The sequence below is a fragment of the Linderina pennispora genome (assembly GCF_002104995.1).
Source record: "Linderina pennispora strain ATCC 12442 chromosome Unknown DL89scaffold_3, whole genome shotgun sequence".
Taxonomy (NCBI): Eukaryota; Fungi; Kickxellomycota; class Kickxellomycetes; order Kickxellales; family Kickxellaceae; genus Linderina; species Linderina pennispora.
In genome coordinates, this window is record NW_024468251.1 from 1,508,225 (window position 1) to 1,530,257 (window position 22,033).

The window sequence follows — 22,033 nt, forward strand, 5'->3', positions numbered from 1 at the left end:
ACTCATCTGCGGAGAGTTGTGACGTAGGATCGGATATCTTTTGTAGGTCAGCTAGCATCGAGTGGATTCATGGCAAGAAGCAGAGTCTGTGATGTAGGCGTCATTTCCCCCCACAGCGAGCTGCCGAAATGCAGAGCCAACAGATAGATGCGTGGCAGCGCGATATTATGGCCACCTTCATACGTCACTCATTTTGCCACGTACTGTGTTGTCTGCCAAGACTGTCTATACGGATATCGGTGACATGTCAGTTTCATCCACAGCGGCGTACGTGGTAAAATGGCCCAGAAATGCAATGCCACATCATCGCACCCTCTTGGAGACCGTCAGGCCAGTGACGTCGCAGCCCGCCATTTGATGCCTCATAAATCTCCCAAGCGGCAGGGACCGACAGGCTGGGTATAAATATGCGTGCCTCCCTTGCTGGTCTACAAAACGTTTTTCGCTCTTTACCTTTCCCCTTTCAGTTTCTCATTGCTCCGATCAACTACAGAGGTCAATTCTATTTTTCTATTTTAAATGCGCGTAACCGTTCAGCTGTTTGGCAGCCTTGCTACCTTGGCCGCCATGAGCGGGCATGCATTTGGCGCATCTTCAGAGTCAGCGCCAATTCGCACCAAGCTGGAAGCCTCCTTCCACGCACCACCCCTGCTTCTCGAGATTGCCGAAGGTATCGCCACGCACAACGCGAGCGCATTCTTCCCGTTTATCGAGAGGCTGGCCGAGAACCGCCAGGTGTTCGACAAACCCGACTCGGCTGCATACGCGCAGGCACTCGAGTGGATTTCCAACGACCAGCTGCTGACGCCTGTTGCCATGTCGCTTCTAAAGCTGGAGCTGGCAACGCGCACGTACGCGCCGGCAGTGGTGGCGCAGTACCAGCTGTACAATGCAACGGTGGTTCCCGAGATTAAACAGGTGCGGAAGACGTTCGACGACTCGTGTGTGACGTGGGCTCAGTACAAGGACAAGCAGGCATGCACCGGTGGAGGCACTGGATGAAATGCTGAACATCGAAAAATTCTATGGCACGACCTACATTGAGGAGGCCAAGACGGAGCCGCAGGTGCTGGACCTCGACCATGTGTACCGGACCGATGCGCCGGCATCAGATAAGCTGGTGGTTTTGTATGCTGACCCGCGGGCCGATGATTTCCTCAAGCTGCACCAGAACGCCAAGGAGCTGGCAGAGAGCGCTCAGGCGACGTATGTTCTGCGGTACCGCCCATGGGCGTCAGCAGAGCGTCCCTTGGGGCTCGCTGGGTACGGAGTCGAACTGGCACTGAAGAGTACCGAGTACAAGGTTATTGACGACCGCGATTTGGACTTTGCTGGTGAGCGCAGCAAGGGCGGGGCGGGGGTTAAGCTGGCCGTGCAAGACGCTGGCCGTAATGGCGAGATCGAGCTGTTTGATAGCGATGCAGAGCCTGTGATCAAAGGGACTGCCCGATAATCTGATGTCATCTATTGGATTCCAGGCCACGCAGATGATTCTGGGTGCCTCTGACAAGCTTGCTGTGCTGAAGCAGCTGGCACAAGACCTGCCTCGCTACGCACACTTGCTGTCTGAGGTCGAGCTCAACACAACGCTGACAGACAGCATTGAACAGTTCCGCCAGATCGCACCGCACGACTCCTTCTTTGTCAATGGCGTGCGGCTGACGCCCGATGAGCTAGATCCGTTCAAGCTGCTGAATCACCTGCGCAAGGAGAACTCGATCATTGCTGCCCTCGAGGACATCGGGTTTACGCAGCAGCAGGCATTGGATTTGATGTTGTCTGAGGATCTGGCGCAGCCCGACCAGGCTGAAGAGGACATGCCCACGTTTGACATGCGCGATCCGTCAAAGAGCGTTGTTGCCTGGCTCAACAATCTCGAAAAGGACTCGCGCTATGGCATGTGGCCCAAGGACCTGCGCAACCTGATGCGCATCTTCACACCCGGCCAGATCCAGCGTATCCGCCACAACACTGTACAGGTCGTGTTTGCCCTGGATCTGTCGTCGTCAGCCAGCTGGACCATGATCCTGGACGAGATCATGACTAACATCGAGCATGGGCTGCCGATGCAGTTTGGTATTGTCCCGCTGGTCGACTACGCTAACCCCAACAGTGATGCCGACTCAAACAAGATGGCCAAGTTGCACTACTATCTGCGCCAGGCATTTGGCAAGAAGAAGGTTTTGTCGTTCTGGCAGGGGGCGATGATAGCGTTTACCAAGAACTCGGGCAAGATGTCGTTTACCGAGAGTACCCGCGGTCTGTATGCAGCATTCGCCAAGTCGACCAAGACAAAGAGCGGCGACGGTGCGCTGTCGTGGGATCAGGTCATCAGCTTGAGCGACGAGAAGCTTTCTGAGTGGTGGACTGCCAGCGTCAAGTACTGTGCACGTCTCGACCTCAGCACCACATCGTCTCCTGATGGCCTGGTCTTTGTCAATGGCGGTGTTATCTCACTCTCCGACAACTACCAGAGCGCACTGTACCAGGCAGTACAGATGCAAATGTGGCAGCTTGCCCAAGCCCTGCGCCGCACAGACCTTGATCCCGAGGGCAACGTCCAGGACTACATTTACAGCCAGCCCGGCGTCATGAGCACGCGTAGCGCGCTTATTTACCCATCAGACGAGTCGCCGCTGCGGTTCCTGACTCTCGGCAAGCCTGCTGTCCAGGGATGGGTCGATAGCAGTGTCCCGTATTTGTCATTCCGGAAAGACACCGATACCGAGCTGCAGACTGTAACCGTCTGGGTTGTTGGAGATTTCGCCTATGCCCATGCGCGCGGACTTGCTACCAAGGCCTTGCAGGCTGCAGCCGGATGATAAGCGCATGCGTGTTGGCCTGGTTCATTCACCTTCGCCAGCTGCTGCCAGTGAGTACCGAGCCGATGGCGAGGAAGACGAGGACCAGCCAGAGGGGTTCTCAGCTGAGATTCCTCTAGCTGTTCACCAGCTTGGTTCTGTGACTGATGTTCCAGCCGATGTTGTGGCCTCATTCGCTGCGCGCCTCCTGAGCTCTGCCGACCTCGACCAGGGAATCCTGGCTGACGAGCAATTTTCTGCTCATAGCGATGCATTCGCTGAGATTTTCGAACCCTCGGACGATGCGGTTGATTCTGCCGATATTGCCTTTGCTGCTAACAAGGCTGCCCTGCACGCTCTGGGTGTCCCTGCGACGGTGGCCGGCTCCGGTCACGTTGTTGTCAACGGCCGGCTACTGCCGCCAATTACCGAGGATATGCCATTTACAGCCGATACTGTCAGTGCGCTGGTCAGCTATGAGCTGAGCGAGCGCATTAACAACGTATATAATGCCATCAAGGACATCGTGCCTGACCCATCCTCCATCGATCTGCCAGCGCTAGTTATGAAGGCCACAGCGATCCTGAGCCATGGCCAGACACTGGTCAAGGTGAATGGCATTTTCCAGCGGCCCTGGTCTGACACCCGCCGGTCAATCGAAAAGCTGGTGCGCAGCAAGCGCGACACTCTTATCCAGATCAACGATCCCGCCACTGCGCGCTTCCGCATCCAGGCTGTGCTTGACCCCTTGAGCGAGTATGCCCAGAAGTGGGCGCCTGTGTTCCAGGCACTGGCAAGCCTGCCCAGTGTGTCGGTCGAGGTGTACCTGAACCCATCTGTTGGTATGAGTGAGCTTCCTGTCAAGCGCTTTTATCGGTACCTGTGGCCGAGTCAGCTGTCGTTTGGCAGCGATGGCGCTGTAGCCACGCCCGAGGTCCAGTTCAATGGCGTGCCTGCCGATCCACTGCTTACACTTGGTATGGATGTGCCGGCGGCCTGGCTGGTCACCGCTGTTGAATCTATCCACGATCTGGACAACATCCGTCTGTCGTCAGTCAAAGACAAGAGCACTGGCGTTTCGGCCATCTACCGCCTAGTCAATATTCTGGTCGAGGGGCACTGTGTGGACGGCAGCAGCCGGATCCCCGCCACGCGGTCTTGAAGTGCAGCTGGGCACATCGCTGAAGCCGTCGATCACCGATACCATCGTCATGGCGAACCTGGGCTACCTGCAGCTCAAGGCAAATCCGGGTGTCTGGAATTTCTCGATCCGCGACGGTCGCTCCAGCGACATCTATCGCATTGCCGATATCAGCGAGGGTCGCTGGAACTATGTGGCTGCAAAGCGTGCTCAGACCAGCAACGCAGAATCAGCCAAGCCCATTTTGCTGACAAGCTTCAACGGCGTTACGATCTTCCCAGTCGTCACCAAGCGTGCTGGCAAGGAGAACGAGAAACTACTGCTGGAGAAGGGTGCCGACGACACTGCCAAGGCTGCTGGTGGGTCCGGCAGCAAGGGCAGCCTGTGGGGTAAGCTCAAGGGCGCTATCAGCGGTGGTGTGTCGACGGGCGACAGCCGCCCGCACTTTGACGTGTTTGCCGTTGCCTCGGGCCATCTTTACGAGCGCCTAATGTCGATTATGATTCTGAGTGTGCTGAAGAACACCCAGAGCCATGTCAAGTTCTGGCTGATTGAGAACTTTTTGTCGCCGTCCTTCAAGGCATTTGTGCCACACATGGCCGAGGAGTACGGGTTTGACTACGAGTTCGTCACCTACAAGTGGCCGCACTGGCTGAACCACGAGACCGAGAAGCAGCGCACCATCTGGGGCTACAAGATCCTGTATCTGGATGTCCTGTTCCCACTCAACCTCGACCGCGTGATTTTCGTTGATGCCGACCAGATTGTGCGGGCCGACCTGCAGGAGCTTGCCGACATGGATCTCAAGGGCGCACCATATGGGTATGTGCCGTTCTGCGATGACCGCAAGGAGATCGAAGGGTACCGCTTCTGGAAGCAAGGCTGGTGGAAGGACCATCTGAAAGACAAACCGTACCACATCTCGGCCCTCTACGTTGTTGACTTGAAGCAGTTCCGGCTCCTGGCCGCCGGCGATCGCTTGCGTGGCCAGTACCAGACGCTGTCGCGCGACTCAAACTCGCTGGCGAATCTGGACCAGGATCTGCCCAACAACATGCAGCACATTGTCCCAATCCATAGTCTGCCGCAGGAGTGGCTGTGGTGCGAGACCTGGTGCAGCGACAGCTCGCTGAAGAAGGCCAAGACCATCGATCTGTGCAATAATCCGATGACCAAGGAGCCCAAGCTTGAGCGGGCCCGCAGGCTGCTTCCGGAGTGGGAGGCGTATGACAAGGAGGTAGCGAACTTCACAAAGACCCTTGGCGAAGCGCGGAAACCTCGAAGGTGCACAGATTGCCAAAGCGGAGGCGGTGGTTATTGATAAGCCCAAGGAAGAGAGGAAGAAGGAGCACGATGAGCTTTGAAGGTATCGTTTTGGCCGTTTAGCACTAGCCGTTGTTTGAAAGTATACCCAATGCCAACAGACATTCTCAACAAAACTGCACAGATGCGTAAATATCTTTTATATGCTTGGTTTCTCTGTTTCGCACTTTGCACTCTTCACCATCAGTTTGCTAACTCTCTTGCATAGTCCTTTTGCTGCAAGTCTAAGTGTGCTGTGCTGAAGATGCACAGATGCTCCTCGAGATGTAGTCCCGATTCGCCGATATACAATATGTTTCAGGAGATATGTGGACCTAATATTTCAGGGCTCGTCCTTTGCAGTGCATGTGGCTCGGTGGCATGTGTTCAAAGCAGCAAGCACTTGGCTGGGGAGCTTTTCACCTTCGAGGATGCCGGAGTCCAGTGACTGACTACGTGAAGGAGTCAGCAGGAACTACAACAGTGCACATGTAAGGCTAGTTGATGCTATCGCTAGCTGTGCACACATTGATTGCCGCATTCTTCAGTCCCGGTCAGCCCTGCCTACATCGGGACACATCGGCAAGAAGCATTTAGGTCCTCAAGCATCAGGCACTGATGATTGATTGGGAATACATGCTAGAAATGGCCCTTGGGCAGCTGCTGAACAGTGCGAGCGAGATAGGAATGACCCAAAAATCGATCTACATGGGCTAGCACGTTCTTAGTGATGCTAGAGTTCGCATACTTGCTGACAACATGGAGTCACATTTGATAGTGATATCCAAGCAGACACCCTTCAGGCTTATGTTGAAGAAGGGCTCCTGCGCTTGTTTTGTGGGTATACAAAAGTTGACATGATTGAAAATATATTACTCGAAATCTGCAGTGGAGGGAAGACGCAATAATTCAAAATAAGGGATATCCATGACATGCATTCCAGGTCAGGTTCTGCCTTACACTCGGATTCTCTGTACCCTCATTGGCATTGGAAGCAGGGTTGTCAAAAGTTGGCAACATCACCGCTTTTGAAATCTAGAAAGGCCGCAGCAGCTTGTGATTTCTTTTATAGATTTAAGCTGTAGATTTTTTGCTGCGGCTTTGTGAATAGAGAATTATGTATTCAAGGTGAACTCCATTTAACGAAAAATCAGTCAGTATACTCGTGTGGAAAGCAACACGGTACACTGGATAGCTATGCAGCCTAATCGATCAACGAACTGAATCTATGTCCATACACAGAGGACGCTTGAATGTATCAAAGATGACAACGATGCCTGTGTTTCCACATCCCTACTCTTCAGTAGGTTATTTGATAAAGGCTATGTTTTGCAGCCCCGACACTAGCCACGGATACCATCTTGCTTTCCTAGCTGATAACTCTACAATAACAGCAGACTATCTCTAGTTCTGTGGAGCCAGCTGCTGTACCTGTATTTTCATATCCTTATTGCGAAATGGCCCAATATGTTTCGTATCCATCTGATGATCAATAAGAGAGTAGACGCAGTCATTGCCTTGCTTCTGAGTGCTAAATGATTTGAGTTCAGTCTCCATCCCGCTGTCGCTAGACCTTTCTAATGCTAGGTTAGCTAGTAACAGAGCGCTGGCACTGGCACTTTTCCGGTGCGCAATAGTGCAGTGTATGAGATATCTCCTAATTCTGCCACCAGCGGACAACTATCTCAAGAGCTGTGAGGCCATTCAACTGTCTTTTATGCACATACACAAAATCTGTATTGTTTATTGTGTAGTGCGTAGCATTGTATCCAGCATCCAGTGTGGGGTTCCTGTGCATGACCAAAGTGCATTGACTATTTAAACACCCCTCCATGGTAGACACAACCACACTCTTGCCTTTCAACACTACTGATTTTTTTCACACATTATTGGCATACTACTTCATACTCTACCATGCTCTCATCATGCCCTGTTAGCCATGAACTCTCACCCTTATCCGGCAATAAAGATGCTAGTTCCAAAGTCGAGTGCCACTTTTCCATCGTCGTCGAGAAAGGGAAACGGCCAGACAAGGACGGGTTTATCGTCTCAGTCTCTGCGGCTGATACAGATTTAGCGATGCTCCGCGCCAATATCGCCCAACGCTCAACCGGAATTACCATGCTCCCCGAGGCGATTGCATTTGAGGACGAGGAAGGCAACGAAATCGTATCAATTGACCATGTTCAACGAGCGAGAGTTGTGTATCTCACCACACCTATTGCGGGACTTGAAGCGCCTGTAGCTCGAGGCTATCCAATTTTTGGTATTGCGCCTATGCTCTTTAGTGATTCGCGTCAGCAGTTCATTTCCCTTTTTGACAAGTACGGCGATACCTTTTCATGCTATCTACTCGGCGTGAAGAGCTATTATACTCGTGACCTGGCAGCCACCAATGCGACTATCAATGACAGCGAATATTTTGAAAAATCAATGGGCCTATCCATGGTCCGAGCTCCACGAGCTGGGTGGAAATGGGCTGATTACCTCGTCGTCGGACGACCCGGACTGGAAGTTGGCACACCGTCTGCTTGTTCCTGCATTCTCAGCTAGCGCTATGAAGGTTTACGGTCACAAGATGACAGAGATTTCTGAGCAGGCATGCGAGTGGCTCGACAGCCATATTGGCGAGCCAATTGAGATGTTCAACTTTGCCACCAGCGTTACATTCCAGATGATTGCCAGGATTGGGTTTGGCTTTGACTTCAGCCTGCTCGACCCAGCTGGTACTGGTCAGCACCCGTTCACGGAGGGCATGGACTATTGCCTGAAACAGATGCTTGTTCGTTTTATTCTCACCCCGCTGTGGAAGTATTTGCCCATTGCTGCGAACCGCAAATTTGCTGAGCACATGCGCAACATGCGGGCCACGGTACAGCAGGTTATCGATGAGCGCCGCACCTCGCCAGATGCTGCAAGTATGAAGAAAGATCTACTTGGGTTTATGCTTAATGCTCGTGCACCAGACGAAGACGGTAACCTAGTTGGACTCAGCGACCGACTTATCCAGGAGGAGATTATCACATTTGGAATAGCAGGCACAGGAAACCAGCAGTTCGACTATATCTTTCGCTTTGCAGCTCCTGGATAAGCACCGCGATGTTCAGCATCGGGCGCTACAGGAGCTCGCTGCCGCTGGGATCACTGCAGACACGTCGCCGACAATTCAGCAAACTAACAAGCTGACCTATCTGACGCAGATTATCAACGAGACACTGCGCCTATTTCCACCGGTTCCTGGATTACAGCGTGAGTGTCTGAAAGACTGTATTCTGCCTAGTGGCATCACTATCCGCAAAGGTAACAAGATATGCCTTATCATATGGAGTTTGCACAGGGATCCGAAGGTATTTCCGGATCCACTCAAATTTGACCCAAACCGCTTTTCGCCTGAGAATATCAAGAACATCAAGCCCGGCTCGTGGGTCCCGTTTGTTTCTGGCAGCCGTGCTTGCCTTGGTCGCCAGTTCGCAATGATGGAACTGCGGGCTGTGCTAGCTCGCTTGTTGTCGAGATACGAGTTTCATGTTGTAGGAGATGGCGAACCCCAGCATCATCCGACGAAGATTACTACAAGCCCAATGGATCTCTTCATGACTGTCCAGAAACGCACAAGCCTTCCAGATGCCGACACTCCAATAGCAACAGACGCTGGTGGTGCCAATGATAATTACACCGTCGAGCATCCCGCTCTGCACCCACTTACGCACACGGTCTCTGCTGACAAGCTGCCGCGTACGTTCGTTGTGTATGGATCAAACATGGGCACCAGCGAGGACTATGCGACGCAGATAACCGGGCAGCTGAGGCGCATGGGGTTTGCTGACATTACACTGCTGCCGCTGGATGACTGGGACTTTGCTTCAATGCAGTCTGCCGATGGTAGGCGCTCTCTGGTTGTGGCTATTACCAGTACGTACAACGGAATGCCACCTGACAACGCCAGAAACTTTGCCAAGCTGCTCGACCAGGGGACCCGCACCGACATCCTCAAGGACGTCGACTTTGCACTGTTTGGCTGCGGCAACTCGCTCTGGCACACGTTCCTGAAGTTCCCGCGCCATCTGTACCAGCGTCTTAATGAGCTTGGTGCCACGCCGCTGACTGAGTTCACGGCAGGAGATTCCAACGACGATCTTGACGATGAGTTTATGAAGTGGTCACTCCAGGTCGGAATGATTGTAACTGGGCACTACAACTCCAGTGTCGACGCCTACATTGATATTGTCACGGACAAGTCGCTGCCGTACTCGCTAAAGTACGTTGACAACAGCCCTGCTGCCCCGTTCAGATTGTCGCTGGAGAACGCATCAGTCAAAGTCAACTGCGAGCTGCAGGATGTCGAAAGGAGCGGTCGCAGCACTCGGCATATCGAGATCACTCTGGATGACACATCAGATATCTCGTACACGACTGGCGACCACCTCAATATCTACCCAGTCAACGCACCAGGTGTTGTGCGTGAGGTTTCCGCGATCCTAGAGCTCGAGCTGGATGAGATATTCGAGCTAGAGCAGGTTTCGGACGCTTCGCGCTTTGCCCATTCGGCTGCTGCAGTTATCCATGGCCACGCATGCACCGTCGCTGATGCCCTCCAATATGTCTGCGACTGGAAGGAAGCACCTTCACGCGAGCTGGTTGTTGCGTTGAGCGAGACTTCAGGCAATGGGCATGCCTATGATTTGCTGCGCAAGGCTGCTGAAGACGTCAACATTCTAGGCAAGCAGTCGGCTGGCTGGAGTGGATTCACAGCACAGAACCGCACTGTTCTTGATGTGGTGCGCACGTATGCACCGCTGGTGCGCCAGATTCCATTTGCAACGCTGCTTCACTTTGTGTCGGCCATGGATCCCCGGCGGTACTCGATCGCCAGCTGCCAGTCGGTTGTTGGCAATGAAGTCCACATCTCAGCTGCCATTGTCAACGATACCGTCGATGGCCGCTCCTACGGTGGTCTGGCAACCGAGTATCTGGCATCGTTGGAGCTGGGTGCTTGTGTATCTGTATCACATCTCCCAGCGCAAGAAGCCTTCCACCTGCCACCTTCATCGGATGTGCCTGTGGTGTTCGTTGGCGCCGGTACTGGAGTTGCTCCGTTCCGCGGATTCCTGCAGGAGATGAAGCTTGCCGGCATTGGTGGTGCAACGATGTACTTTGGCTGCCGAAATCCCAAGTACGACTACCTGTACAAGGATGAACTCGAGCAGTATGTCCAAGACGGCACGCTGTCCAGACTGCAGACAGCATTCTCGCGGGTCGGTGATGAGCGCAAATATGTGCAAAACCACGTTTCCCAGGACGGTGCCAAGATCTGGTCGCATCTGCAGAATAGCGGCCGCATCTATGTCTGTGGATCGGCTGATAAACTGGGCAAGAGTATGACTGCTGCCATGATTCGGATCTTTGAAGAGCATGGCGGCCTATCTGCCGATGAGGCAAGCACGTATCTTTCCGACCTGATCTCTGATGGTCGTTACGCCCAGGATATCTGGTAGATATTTGATTCCGTCGCATAAGCATCAAACCTTTTGTATCTGCTTCAGCATACTTTTCATTCGATTCCATGCCATCCAGGCTGCTTCTGTGCCATATAGGCCATTTCAAAGACCCAGTATATATATCATGTAAGACCAATCTCCACCAGACTCTCTAGAAAGAAGCCCTGCCTATTTAGCTACATCATGAGCAGTGCTGGCATGGTTCTAAATTTGGTGTGGAGAAATGACGGCAGCTACTCTGGGAGCTGAGCCCAGAAATTGGTTCAGCTTGGAAATGAAATCGCCTACAATATTGACAACCGTGCACTGACCAGCTTAATCGATATGGTCCACCCACCAAGTTGGCAGCTCACACCGACACCTTCAAAACTCACAGATAGATGTATAAGACTTGCAAAGGACTAAACAGAACCTACTCTTGCATCTCTGCCTGGGGCTGAGTGCCAGCCAAGACATTAGCTAGGATAGACTGCACCTGCTGGGGATCCATCGGCGGATTGCTGCTTTCCGCCAGCAATGTGTCTGCTGGCAAGTACATGTTAGCGGCCTCGGGCTTGGCAGCCTCAGTTGGGTCGCCAGTGTACGAGTAATTGTAGATTTGGTCATGCAGCAGCCACACGGCGGTGCGGGCCCTCGACTGCTGGTCCTTGGCGGCCAACAGGGCCTGGGCGTCGCTCAGTGCGGCAGACTCGGCAGCGTCCAGCACAACCAGGGTTGCGGTGATGTCATAGCTGCGCTGGTCGTTCACCTTCATATGGACCTGGCCGCGCACCACCTGGCCGGCGTTGACAGCCAGGGGCTGCTGCAGAAGCATGCGCACCTGCTGCCAGTGAGTGGCGGGCGAGGCAGGCGACGTCGACATGTACGTGGCGCTGGGCAGGGTGCCTGGGTGCAGCGATGTCATGGGCGGAACAAAGCCCAGATCGAACCAGCCGGCAACGCCATGCATAATGCCGGTGTACTTGATGGTCCAGCAGATCGGAATGGTGAACTCCTTCAGTTCGTCAATGGTAACGGAGTGGAAATCAACATCGTGTGGCACCGAGTCGCCCATCAGCGTATGCGGGCTGAAGCACCCGACAACCGGTGCCGAGAAATACTCCGTGAACGACGGGGCAAAGTAGGGATTCAGATCAACGCCGTAGAACGACTCCTGCTGCCAGAACCGCGCTTTAGTGATGGTCTCGTTCCACAGTGCCCCATCCGACAGGGGCGCCAGATGGATCGTCCCTGAGGACGGCATCATGGCGCCGCCGGGCTTCAGGAACTTGTCGCGTGCATAAATGTACGACTCAAGCATGCGCTCATGAACTAGAAGCACGCCGATGGGCTCAGAGATTATCACATCCACCTGCGGCACCTTCTCCAGCAGCGACGGCTCTTCGATCTTGGATGCAACCACCTGCACCCGGTCCGCCAGGTACGCGTTGCGCGCGGGCGTGGCTTTGGCCGCGTCCAGGATGTGCCGCATCTTTTGCGCCATGCCCGAGGCCTCCACCGCATACACCTTTTGTGCTCCCGCCTGCACAGCAAAGTACGACAGGATACCCGAGCCCGCGCCCACGTCCATCACCAGCCGGTCGCGGAACAGCGATGGCCCGTTGCCTGTGATCGCTGAGTGGTATGCCGATGTCCGCACATAGTCCTGCAGCATGTTTTGCTACCCATGACAGCATGGTTAGTGCAATGAAACTGGGCAATGCGGCTGAATTTCACCCCTGGCGCATCTTACCTGGTGCTGGAGCTGGCTATAGTACTGGAAGTACCCAGGGTCACGGTGCAACACTTCGTCGTCCTCGCGCTGCTGCTTGGCCACGGCCTTGCTGGTGCTGTCGTCGCCCATTTTGCAATGAAAGGAATGGGGAAAAATAATTTTCTGTGTAAAGGAAGAGAAAAGAACAAAGCGTCGGAAACCAAACGTGGGTGTGTCCTGATTTTTTATTTCACACAGCGACGACACTCGGATCGGCGATCGGGTTAGCATGGATCGTGGTGGATTTGAGCTTAATCGGCTCCACCGGCCTGTGCTTCTTATCGACCGCCACACGCTCGACCGCCGCCAGTGTCTCCTCACCACTAATAATGTGGGCGAACAGGGTGTATTTGCCGTCGAGGCTGGGCTGGCGAGCATACGTGATGAAGAACTGCGAGCCGTTTGTGTCTGGCCCCGAGTTCGCCATGCTGACCATGCCACGTCGGTCGTGCTTCAGCGTCGACCGGACCTCGTCCTCGTATTTACGGCCCCAGATCGACGTCCCGCCCTTGCCTGTGCCTGTCGGGTCGCCCATCTGCACTATGAAGCCCTTGATGTTGCGGTGGATCTTGGTGTCGTCGTAGTATCCAGATGCACACAGCGCCAGAAAGTTCTCGCATGTCTTGGGAACCTCGGCGCAGAAGAGCTCGAGCTTGATGTCGCCTAGGTCGGTGTGAAGCGTGACTGACATGGCGGGAGTCCAAGAGTGTGGGAATAAATTGCTGGGGCCAGCGGCTGGCTCGGTCCACTGCTCAGCAAAATGAACACGACCACGTATTTACCTGGATTATGTGTCCACACACCAGGATGACGCTGCCAAGAACAGGAGATGAAAATTATATTTAAAAGAGAAATGCACCAGGGAAAAATCAGTGCTGGGGCTTCTTCAGGCCCGACACGTCAAAGCCGGGCATAGGGAACGATGTGGCAAAGGCCTCAACATCCTTCTGCAGCTGCACGATCTTGTCGTTGTCCTTGGCAGCGGCCAAAAAGTCCTTGAGCAGCTTGCTGCCGGCCGCCTTCTGCACCTCGTCGGCGATCTCGACGATGCGGTGCAGGAACTCACCCACCTGCACAAAGTCCTCCTCCTTGAACCCACGCGAGGTCAGCGCCGACGTGCCGATACGCACACCGCCAGGGGTCACGGCGCTCTTGTCGCCGCACACAGAGTTCTTGTTCAGCGTGATGTTGACAAACTCGCAGATCTTCTCGATCTTGCTGCCCGTCAGGCCCTGCGGCTTCAGGTCCCACAGCACCAGGTGGTTGTCAGAGCCGCCCGATGACAGCCGGTAGCCGTGACCCGTCAGCGTCTTGGCCAGGGCCTGCGTGTTGGCGCGCACCTGCTTGGCGTACTGCACAAACTCCGGCGATGCCGCCTGCTTCAGCGCGACCGCAATACCGGCGATTGTGTTGTTGTGCGGGCCGCCCTGGCACGACGGGAACACCGCCTGGTTGACACGCGCCTCCAGCGACGTCTTGCGGTCCTCGCCCTCGTGCTTGCGGAAGAAAATCAGACCGGCCCGCGGGCCGCGCAGCGTCTTGTGGGTGGTGGTCGTCACAATGTCGCAGTACTTGAACGGGCTCTCCTGCTCGCCAGCAGCAACCAGACCGGAGATGTGTGCCATGTCGCACAGCAGATACGCGCTGTGGTTGTCGGCGATCTTGCGCAGACGCGGGTAGTCAAAGTCCCGCGGGTACGCCGACGCTCCGCAGATCAGCAGCTGCGGCCGGAACAGCAGCGCGTTCTCCTCCAGGCGGTCGTAGTCGATGATGCCCGTCTCAGAGTCCACGCGGTACGGCATGCTCTGGAAGTAAATCGACGACGACGAGATCTTCTTCTTGTCAGTCTGGTAGCCGTGGGTCAGATGTCCGCCAGACGGCAGATCAAGACCCATCAGACGGTCGAACGGCTTCAGCAGCGCCGTCAGCGCAGCAAAGTTTCGCCGTCGAGCCAGAGTACGGCTGCACGTTGACTCCCCACTCCTTCGGGTCCAGCTTGAATGCCTCCAGCGCGCGCTTCTGGCACAGCGTCTCCAGCTGGTCAACGTACTCGTTGCCACCGTAGTAGCGCGCTCCAGGAAGTCCCTCAGAGTACTTGTTGGTCAGTGCCGACCCGTTGGCCTCCATCACGGCCTGCGACGTGAAGTTCTCCGAGGCAATCAGCTCGAGTTCAGCAAACTGACGGTACTTCTCGTGCTCGATGATCTGTGCGATCTCAGGATCCGCCTCGCTCAGAGGGGTGTTCAGGAAGGCGTTCTATGCGGGATAAGAGAGAAGGAGATTGTTATCAGCTACAGCTCCGCAAATTTGCTTCACTGAATGAGCAGCACACTTACATATGATTCGACGGTGCGGGTCATTTTTTGGTCTTGCTTGAAAAGCTAGAAAGTGTGGAAAGAGATGGAGATAACGATGATGAGGAGTAATGAAGAAGAAAGTCAGGGGACAGGAGACGAGCAAAGCTCTTGCTTTTATAGCCATTTATGATACCAGACTCCCTGATCCGAAGCGGTACTACCCGGTATGATAAGTTAACATTGTGAGAAGTTTTTTTGGGGGAGCGATTGTCGATCATGTCGCTCACTGCCAATTTTCACAGCACAAGCCAAGCTAACCCGGTGGCAGGCTTTCCTGGTAATTAATCATCAGGAGATTACCGGTATCAAGATATCGGCGTCCTCACAGCAATCCCACCGCTCCTCACCCCTTGGGAGTAGTGGCTTTGGTCTTCTAGATGCAGCTGGTATTTTGGCTGGTGATTGCTGAGGCACGCACTCTGCATGCACCTACACCACACCTGCAAAACCGGATTGGCTATTGCACGCACGATGCAGACCCATACAGACCAAGCAGTCTAGCAATTGACACCTGGCAGGCGCGCTCCTTGGTAGCACAACGAAATAGTCCAAGGAAATCCGGTATAGCCTTGCAATGGAGCCTAGAATAGGCTGCATTTTCACTGGCTTCTTGCACACCGTTAACTGAATCCAGGTCAGACCTGGCCCACTACCTGCAAACACCCACGATTCTTAATTCATTGTTTTGCCTGCATTTGGCAGAGAATGAAGTCGGCTTTTGGAGTTAGGTAAACCGACTTGGGCGCACCGCAGCCCAAGGTTAGTTACTAATTTCCCTAAATAGTAGATATTGAAGAAATAAAAGGTGTCCTTACTGCATAAGCTCAGTAGCTGTGGATGCTATGCTCCCGAACTGCCACTAACTGGTGCTGCCATACCTTCAACTTCAATGTATTTGGACTAGTTATGTGCCTTTTATTCAGACTAGCAACCACTTCTCTCCTCCCAAACCCCTAGGCTCATGTACTTTCCCGGCTTGAACCTTGCTTTCAGTGCTGCAGCCAGTACATCTGAATACCATTTCAACTAGCGTGTTTCAATCCTGCCATCTCGCTCATTTGGAACGGAAATCCTGCTATTCCTTTAGTGATACCCCATTAGTAGAAGCTATAAAAAAACACAGCAAGCAACGAAAGCGAGTAAATCCTTCATTATTGAAAGCGCATCAGGAAATACATGTACATTTGATCCAGCTTTGCAGCTGCTACTATACGCTATAAGTTTCCGGTACGCCAGAGCCCAGTTCCCTTCAGCTCACTGCTACCTCCAGATGTTTTTTATATGCTGCTTTTGATTCACTATGGACGACACATCTCAGACCTCTGCGACTTCTGCACCAGAGAGTCCCATGGCCCAGCACTCAGCATCCTCAGAGGCTGCTCCCGTCAAAAAGCCAGCCTATGCCCCTCCTGTAATGACTGCGGACAACGTCCCCGTAGAGATGATATGCCCTGACTGCAAGGAAGCGTATCAAATCTGTAGTCTACTCGAGGCTAACTGATGATGCCCGGTTTGCTGCCGGCTGTCTCGGCTGCTGTGCATATGCCGCTATGCAAGGGTCAGACGAATTCAAGGTCAACCGCCACCACTGCCCGAACTGCGGTATTGAGATTGGCTGCATCGTTACCACGGCTCACCCAGACGGCACGCAGACATTTCGGGTTCTCAGTCCTGAGGAGGCCAAGGCAACCGAGCCAAAGGTGTTCAAATCATAGTCCATAGAAATAAACTGGTGAACCAATTGATTGCTTTTTACACATGTCTTGTAGGCATATAGCTTGGTGTCTGCATGTACTCACCAACAGCGACGTTTAGCCTTTCCGCAGATGGGCACAGCAGCAGAAATGTGTATGAGGATGCAGGGAGGTGGGGAAAGGAGTGAGAACCTCTGCATGGTCCTCGACCGCGGCCCTTGTCTATCGGTGATGTAAACGCCTTTCCTGATAGGGGAATGGGGCACCGGTCTGGGTTTCACGCTGGAATCCCTTTGATTTGTGCTGAGGATTGCTGTGGTGTGGATAGGCAGCCCAAAATGGGGGAGCTGGTGGTCTGACAAGTAGCTGCATTTAGAAATCACCAAGCAAAGAAATCAGCGTTTTTTTTTGTCACGAAAAGGATGCATATTTGCTGCTCTGCAAATCCCCAGGTAAAAAATGGACTTTTTCCTGCAATTTTCTTTCAGGACAGTGTGCGCAGCGACTGGCATCAGCGTGGTTGCTGTTGTTTTCGAAATATCAGCGAAAAGGTGGTACAGCGACTGGCTCAGCACCATATAAGCAGCCGTCCATGTGTCCTGGTGGCGAAGGGCCTCAACAGCCTGCTCCCTCCCTCTCCTTGTCTCCACGAACACCCTATATTTTCCAACTACTAGCTAATCTCATACAAAAATGAGCGCCACTAACGAGAAGAGTATCCCGTATACCGAGGAGCCAGCTGTCAGTAATCCCCCGCCGCCTACAACCCCGAGACTTCGACGCCTGCTGCCCAGCCGGCTCAGGGGGCAACAGGTACCCGTGCAACATACGCTGCGCCGCAGATGCATATCGACAGCATCCCGGCCCAGGTACACTGTCCGAAATGCAACAAGGATGGGCTTTCCAAGGTGGAGCGCGAGATGAGCACATCAACTCTGGTCGCAGCCATCGCCGTGTGCTGCATCTGCTGGCCGGCCGGGTGCTACATGTGCCTGTCGGACTCGATGAAGGAGAACCACCACAAGTGCTCCAGCTGCGGCCATGACATGGGCAAGATCGTCACTGTTACCAGTGTTGCCCCAGCCGCCCCGGAACCTGATTCAAAGCCAAGCGTCTAAGAGTTTTCCGTTAGTATGTTACTCATAATGGCTACTGCCGCAAAGTTCTGCTTATATACTAGCTGCTTTGCCGGTATATGTGGCCACGGCTCGAATTATCGATAATATACTCGCCAGGGATGCCTTTACCGCGCAACTGTCGAACATAAACACTGGCAATTAGCCATGGTGTCCTCTTAATGGCTACGCCACGCAGCTGTTGGGAACTGCGAACACGTACACTCTGTTTGCAGCTCAGTCTTTTGGCTCACTGCAAGCAGGTGGCACGGGATTCTGCGCGCCTATGCATGTGTGAAAAGCAGTGCATTTCCCCCTCCATTGTGTAGCAAAAGTGAGCTAATGAGGGTGGGTGGGGCTGACAACCGTCTTGCAAGGCTATCTCCACTTGTCGGCTCAAGTTTCCAGTTGTCCCTCTCCTCTCCTCTCCATTTTTCTGTTCTAAACTACAAGCGATGCACCCCCTGGATATGGACGAGGCAGTACTGAGGATGTATATAGATGGCCTCTGCAGGGAGTCGCTGCGCAAAACCTCAACGATGGAAGAATATGACCGCGTTATTGATTTCATCAACAGCTACCCCAAGATGCATGTTTGGATTCCGGATGATACCTTCAGTGTCCTCTTCCTGCAGTGCACAGTTGAGTGTGTGTGTGCAAAGTCTAGCTGCTTAAAGAGCCACAAGAGGCGCTGGAAGTCAAACGTCAATTCTCTTGCAGCAAAGGGCAAGCTCCACCTGGTGACCGAGTTCAGGATAGTCATGACTGACGAGAGCAAGCAGCCACTGGATCTCAGCAAGGCAGTACTGGTGATAGTGCCGGGTATCTCCAGCGTTGTGTCCAATGTGTCCTCCATTGTGATGGTTGGCAATGGTGCGTTTGAGGCTGGCTCATTACAGACACTGAGGCAGATGCGTAGCGAGGCCGAGGAGGCAGCAGACACCATCCATCGGACATTTCAGAATGTCAGCAGCCTTCGGCTCTACAGTCCCAACCACACCGGCGACGATTCCCCCTGTGCGACTGATATTCCTGACTACGTTTGGTATTTTCTGGCGTTTACTCACCGAGAAATACAGGTCACAGCTTGAGCATGCCGACGTGCTTACGCCTTTATCCAACGAACTGGTCGGCTTTTGCCAGAATCTGACAACGCTGAGGCTTAACTCTGCGTGTCTTCAGATGAACGCTGACTTGCCAGGCATTCCCACTCACTGCCTTCGCGAACTCGATCTCTACCGGATCGTGCACATGTTCCCATGGCGACTGTTTAATATGTCCAAAGGTGTTGTTGACTTTTCCAACCTCGAGTCACTGACAGTGGAGTTCGTGTGGTCACCCGACCAGCCAGCATCTTTTCCAGGCGAAGGCAATGATATCGTGTTTGGCTCGCTGGAGACCCTGAAAGTGTGCGGATCGGGATTGGTGTATCTAGATTTCTACACGTTCTTCATTGGAAACCCAATCACAAAGCTGAGCATATCCGAGGACCCCGCCTACTACTCAAGCATCGACTTTAGCATCCTTAAAGATATCAAGCAGCTGAGAGTCGGTCACCCCACCGGATACCCACAGTTCATGGGCAGGTACTCAGTCGCCGCAATTGAATCGCTGTTTGAGAGCCAAAGCACAGTGGAGGAAGCAGTTATCGATGGCCTTCTGTATCCTATCCCGGTACTTACGCCATGGGCGAATCTATGTTCGCTCCACTTCCTCGTCAGCATCGCTGACACAAATTGCATGACCAGCCTGTTGTTCCAGCTTCCGTCCCTTCAGAAACTGACGGTTGTGAGCTACTCGATGGACCGCAACGACGCAGAGGACATGCTGTTTGCTGACCAGGCTGTGAATTTTCAAAACGTCGACGATATGCTTGACCCAGACGACCGGTTCCCCATCAATGAGAGCCTGTTGCAGCTCAACCTCTATGCATATACGGGATTTGACTGGTTTGGTCTATACACACTAGTATGCTGTCTGCCAAACATTAGCTGACCTTGGCGTGAATAGCCAATATGTAGCGAAAATGGGTGTGCTCCTCAGCTGCTTTGACAAAGAAGCTAGGTACGTCAAGGTCCACAGGTTCTCGGGCAGTCTTCGGACTAACTGAAACCAAAAGAGCTGCTGTCTGAGCCGCCAGAGATGCTAAGCATGTAAGCATCGCGTTTCCCAGATCACTGCAGGCGAATGACCCTGCTTCCTCCGTTGCCACTTCATGTGCAGCCGCCTAGATCATCTCTTTTGACAGCACCACCTTCATATGCCTATACATATTAAGTGTACGATCCCATGCTTCACAAGCGATGGCTGTCGAGTGGGTATGAGGAATTTTAAAAGATATACAGAAAATGCTAGGACTGGGGAGAAGTAGCCCAGCTAGTTGCTGGGGGTATCAGCAGCGACATACTCTTCTAGCAGTTTCTGGCACTCGGCCAGTAGCGCCTCGATTGTCAGCCAACTCGGCTGTCAGACGCTTGTTCTCTTTCATAACCGCCTCCATATCATCCATCGGTACACGCTCATCAATGAGCTCATCGATCTGCTTTCCTTGCTCCCGAATCATCTTGTCCTTTTCGCGCAGCCTGTCCTCCGCAGCCTTGAGGTCTGCCTTTGCTTCAGCAAGCTGGTGCCGCAGTGTGATAACCTCTGTCTCTGACCGCTTCAGCTTTGACTGTAGGCTCGCCAGCTGTTTCTCTGCAGCCACTTGGTCAGGCTGCAGTGCAGTGTCGTCCGATCTGGCCGATAGTTGCCGGTCGACTTCGCTCTGCGGATTGGTTGCGTCCATGCCCCGGTCAAACGGGTTATCGCCCAACGACACCGGCAATTCGCTCTTGGCTGGCTTTTTTGATTCCTTCTCTGGGAGACCAGACGTGATTTGGTTCTGCAGATTCAGCGGCTGCTCAGAGAACACTTTGGTGACCTGGCGTCTGGTCTGCTTCACTGGTCTCTGCTTGTGGTAGGTCTCGGCCAGCTCTGCACGCGTGTTCGGCCTAAAGTGTCTCGGCTGAACGGTTCTCGCTCATTGTTAAAATAGCAGCTGAAATTAACGCGTGATGCGTTTATTGTCAATTAAAAATGTTTTTCAGAAAGGCAAGAAGTAGCCACGCCTGCACGCTCACACACGCTCAAACCAGAGGGTCTCGTCACGTGCGTATATCTACCGCTGGCCAATGGCTGGCCTGCGCCAGAGATGGAACAGGTGGTCGTAGAACGAGCAGGTGCCAACCAGCCAGTCCTTGGCTGGACCACGGTTGAACTGGCACCAGTCAGCGCCGTAGGCAATCGAACCATGCTCCATGAACGACGTGGTTAGCTCGACATTGACACTGGGCCTACCGACTATCCGGCAGCGGAACCTTTGCGCTCCTCTCTAGCCCATCCACATCTACATCCAGGATATGGAAGCCCCCATACATTCCTGCGACCAGCAGCTGAGTGGGCTCCGTTGGATGCCACTTTAGTCGCCACACACCACCACCGACGCTGTGCTCAGCCAGTGGAGCCCTCATTGAACGCGTATCCCAGATCCATTACATTTTCATCATAGCTGCCGGTGGCGAGCAAGTGCTGCCGGTGGAAGTTGGAGTGGATGCTGCACACGCCGGCCACGTGCCGCTTCGACGAGAAGATCGGGGATGATCCGACCGGATCCATGCGCAGATCCCAGCCCTTGAACACGGCATCGTCGCCGCCGGAGAACACGACCGACGTATTCCAATAATCAAACGACGTGATCCATGCCTCAAACCCGTGTGCGTGCCACGGCTCACTGCTCTCTAGGTCGCCCGACTCGCGCATCTGAAGAAGCCTTAGCGATCCGTCACTCTGCGAAGTCATGATCCGAGGCTGGCTCTCTTGTATCAGCCGATTCGACCAGTCCAACGACAGACACATGCTGCTGTCGGATGTCGGCCCCGCTGTCTTGATTAGTGGTTTGAGGAATTGCGAGTCACTGGTGTTATCTGCCTCGTACACTGCCATGTCGCCATCAGACAGTGCCAATCCCACCAGGGCCTTCCCGTTGACCTTGTTGTAGCTCCACTTGACATCAAAGATCGCGCTAGTCTCGATCCGCTGCTGCTCAACCACCGACATTGACCCGTCGGCGTTATCCTGCGCATCGCAGACATAAAGACGGCCGATGCGCCTGGCGTCGGCCGATGTCAAGCTCTGGTCGTCGGAGGCTTTTTCACCATTGGCTTTCAGGAGCTGATAGGTTCCAAGCAGGAACCGCTGCGAGTCGTCAAACGGGAAGAACTCGACACAGTCGGAGCTGTATACCGGATCAAAAGAGGCGAGTGAAGCAGGTTCCATTACAAAAACATACAGGCCAAAATATGCGTATAAAACCAGACCACTCTCCGATCCGTGG

The 22,033-nt window shown here is 53.7% G+C and overlaps 9 protein-coding genes across 9 annotated transcripts; 4 read left to right on the plus strand and 5 right to left on the minus strand.

Annotated features, from left to right (window-relative positions):
* Nucleotides 1–466: 466 nt before the first annotated feature.
* On the plus strand, nucleotides 467–5,306 carry DL89DRAFT_321464 (uncharacterized protein; the record flags this gene model as incomplete). Its single annotated transcript, XM_040891281.1, has 6 exons — nucleotides 467–941; nucleotides 973–1,429; nucleotides 1,479–2,738; nucleotides 2,815–3,909; nucleotides 3,971–5,179; nucleotides 5,211–5,306. The coding sequence occupies exons 1-6, from the start codon at nucleotides 520–522 to the stop codon at nucleotides 5,304–5,306; spliced, it is 4,539 nt and encodes a 1,512-aa protein (XP_040745862.1). The 5' UTR covers nucleotides 467–519.
* A 3,358-nt stretch (nucleotides 5,307–8,664) lies between these two features.
* DL89DRAFT_265990 (uncharacterized protein) lies at nucleotides 8,665–10,815 on the plus strand. Its single transcript, XM_040886930.1, has one exon. The coding sequence runs from the start codon at nucleotides 8,718–8,720 to the stop codon at nucleotides 10,737–10,739; it is 2,022 nt and encodes a 673-aa protein (XP_040745863.1). The 5' UTR covers nucleotides 8,665–8,717; the 3' UTR covers nucleotides 10,740–10,815.
* A 289-nt stretch (nucleotides 10,816–11,104) lies between these two features.
* Nucleotides 11,105–12,404, minus strand: DL89DRAFT_265992 (S-adenosyl-L-methionine-dependent methyltransferase). Its single transcript, XM_040886931.1, has one exon. The coding sequence runs from the start codon at nucleotides 12,394–12,396 to the stop codon at nucleotides 11,155–11,157; it is 1,242 nt and encodes a 413-aa protein (XP_040745864.1). The 5' UTR covers nucleotides 12,397–12,404; the 3' UTR covers nucleotides 11,105–11,154.
* Nucleotides 12,405–12,598: 194 nt separating this feature from the next.
* Nucleotides 12,599–13,292, minus strand: DL89DRAFT_265994 (cyclophilin-10). Its single transcript, XM_040886932.1, has one exon. The coding sequence runs from the start codon at nucleotides 13,184–13,186 to the stop codon at nucleotides 12,686–12,688; it is 501 nt and encodes a 166-aa protein (XP_040745865.1). The 5' UTR covers nucleotides 13,187–13,292; the 3' UTR covers nucleotides 12,599–12,685.
* A 24-nt stretch (nucleotides 13,293–13,316) lies between these two features.
* Nucleotides 13,317–14,916, minus strand: DL89DRAFT_277756 (glycine hydroxymethyltransferase). The gene is given in 3 exon segments (XM_040889464.1): nucleotides 13,317–14,457; nucleotides 14,477–14,751; nucleotides 14,832–14,916. The coding sequence occupies 3 exon segments, from the start codon at nucleotides 14,853–14,855 to the stop codon at nucleotides 13,365–13,367; spliced, it is 1,392 nt and encodes a 463-aa protein (XP_040745866.1). The 5' UTR covers nucleotides 14,856–14,916; the 3' UTR covers nucleotides 13,317–13,364.
* A 2,201-nt stretch (nucleotides 14,917–17,117) lies between these two features.
* On the plus strand, nucleotides 17,118–17,818 carry DL89DRAFT_265995 (uncharacterized protein). Its single transcript, XM_040886933.1, has 2 exons — nucleotides 17,118–17,287; nucleotides 17,320–17,818. Exons 1-2 carry the CDS (start codon nucleotides 17,240–17,242, stop codon nucleotides 17,662–17,664), a joined length of 393 nt encoding a protein of 130 aa, XP_040745867.1. The 5' UTR covers nucleotides 17,118–17,239; the 3' UTR covers nucleotides 17,665–17,818.
* Nucleotides 17,819–18,160: 342 nt separating this feature from the next.
* On the plus strand, nucleotides 18,161–19,892 carry DL89DRAFT_282503 (uncharacterized protein; the record flags this gene model as incomplete). The annotated part of the gene is made up of 5 exons (XM_040889689.1): nucleotides 18,161–18,706; nucleotides 18,741–19,629; nucleotides 19,683–19,725; nucleotides 19,781–19,814; nucleotides 19,835–19,892. Exons 1-5 carry the CDS (start codon nucleotides 18,201–18,203, stop codon nucleotides 19,890–19,892), a joined length of 1,530 nt encoding a protein of 509 aa, XP_040745868.1. The 5' UTR covers nucleotides 18,161–18,200.
* On the minus strand, nucleotides 19,893–20,745 carry DL89DRAFT_265996 (uncharacterized protein). Its single transcript, XM_040886934.1, has 3 exons — nucleotides 20,672–20,745; nucleotides 20,153–20,634; nucleotides 19,893–20,103 (listed from the first exon to the last, which is right to left on the minus strand). The coding sequence occupies exons 1-3, from the start codon at nucleotides 20,682–20,684 to the stop codon at nucleotides 20,038–20,040; spliced, it is 561 nt and encodes a 186-aa protein (XP_040745869.1). The 5' UTR covers nucleotides 20,685–20,745; the 3' UTR covers nucleotides 19,893–20,037.
* Nucleotides 20,719–21,991, minus strand: DL89DRAFT_265997 (WD40 repeat-like protein). Its single transcript, XM_040886935.1, has 3 exons — nucleotides 21,196–21,991; nucleotides 21,018–21,149; nucleotides 20,719–20,974 (listed from the first exon to the last, which is right to left on the minus strand). Exons 1-3 carry the CDS (start codon nucleotides 21,973–21,975, stop codon nucleotides 20,819–20,821), a joined length of 1,068 nt encoding a protein of 355 aa, XP_040745870.1. The 5' UTR covers nucleotides 21,976–21,991; the 3' UTR covers nucleotides 20,719–20,818.
* Between the last annotated feature and the right edge of the window lie 42 nt (nucleotides 21,992–22,033).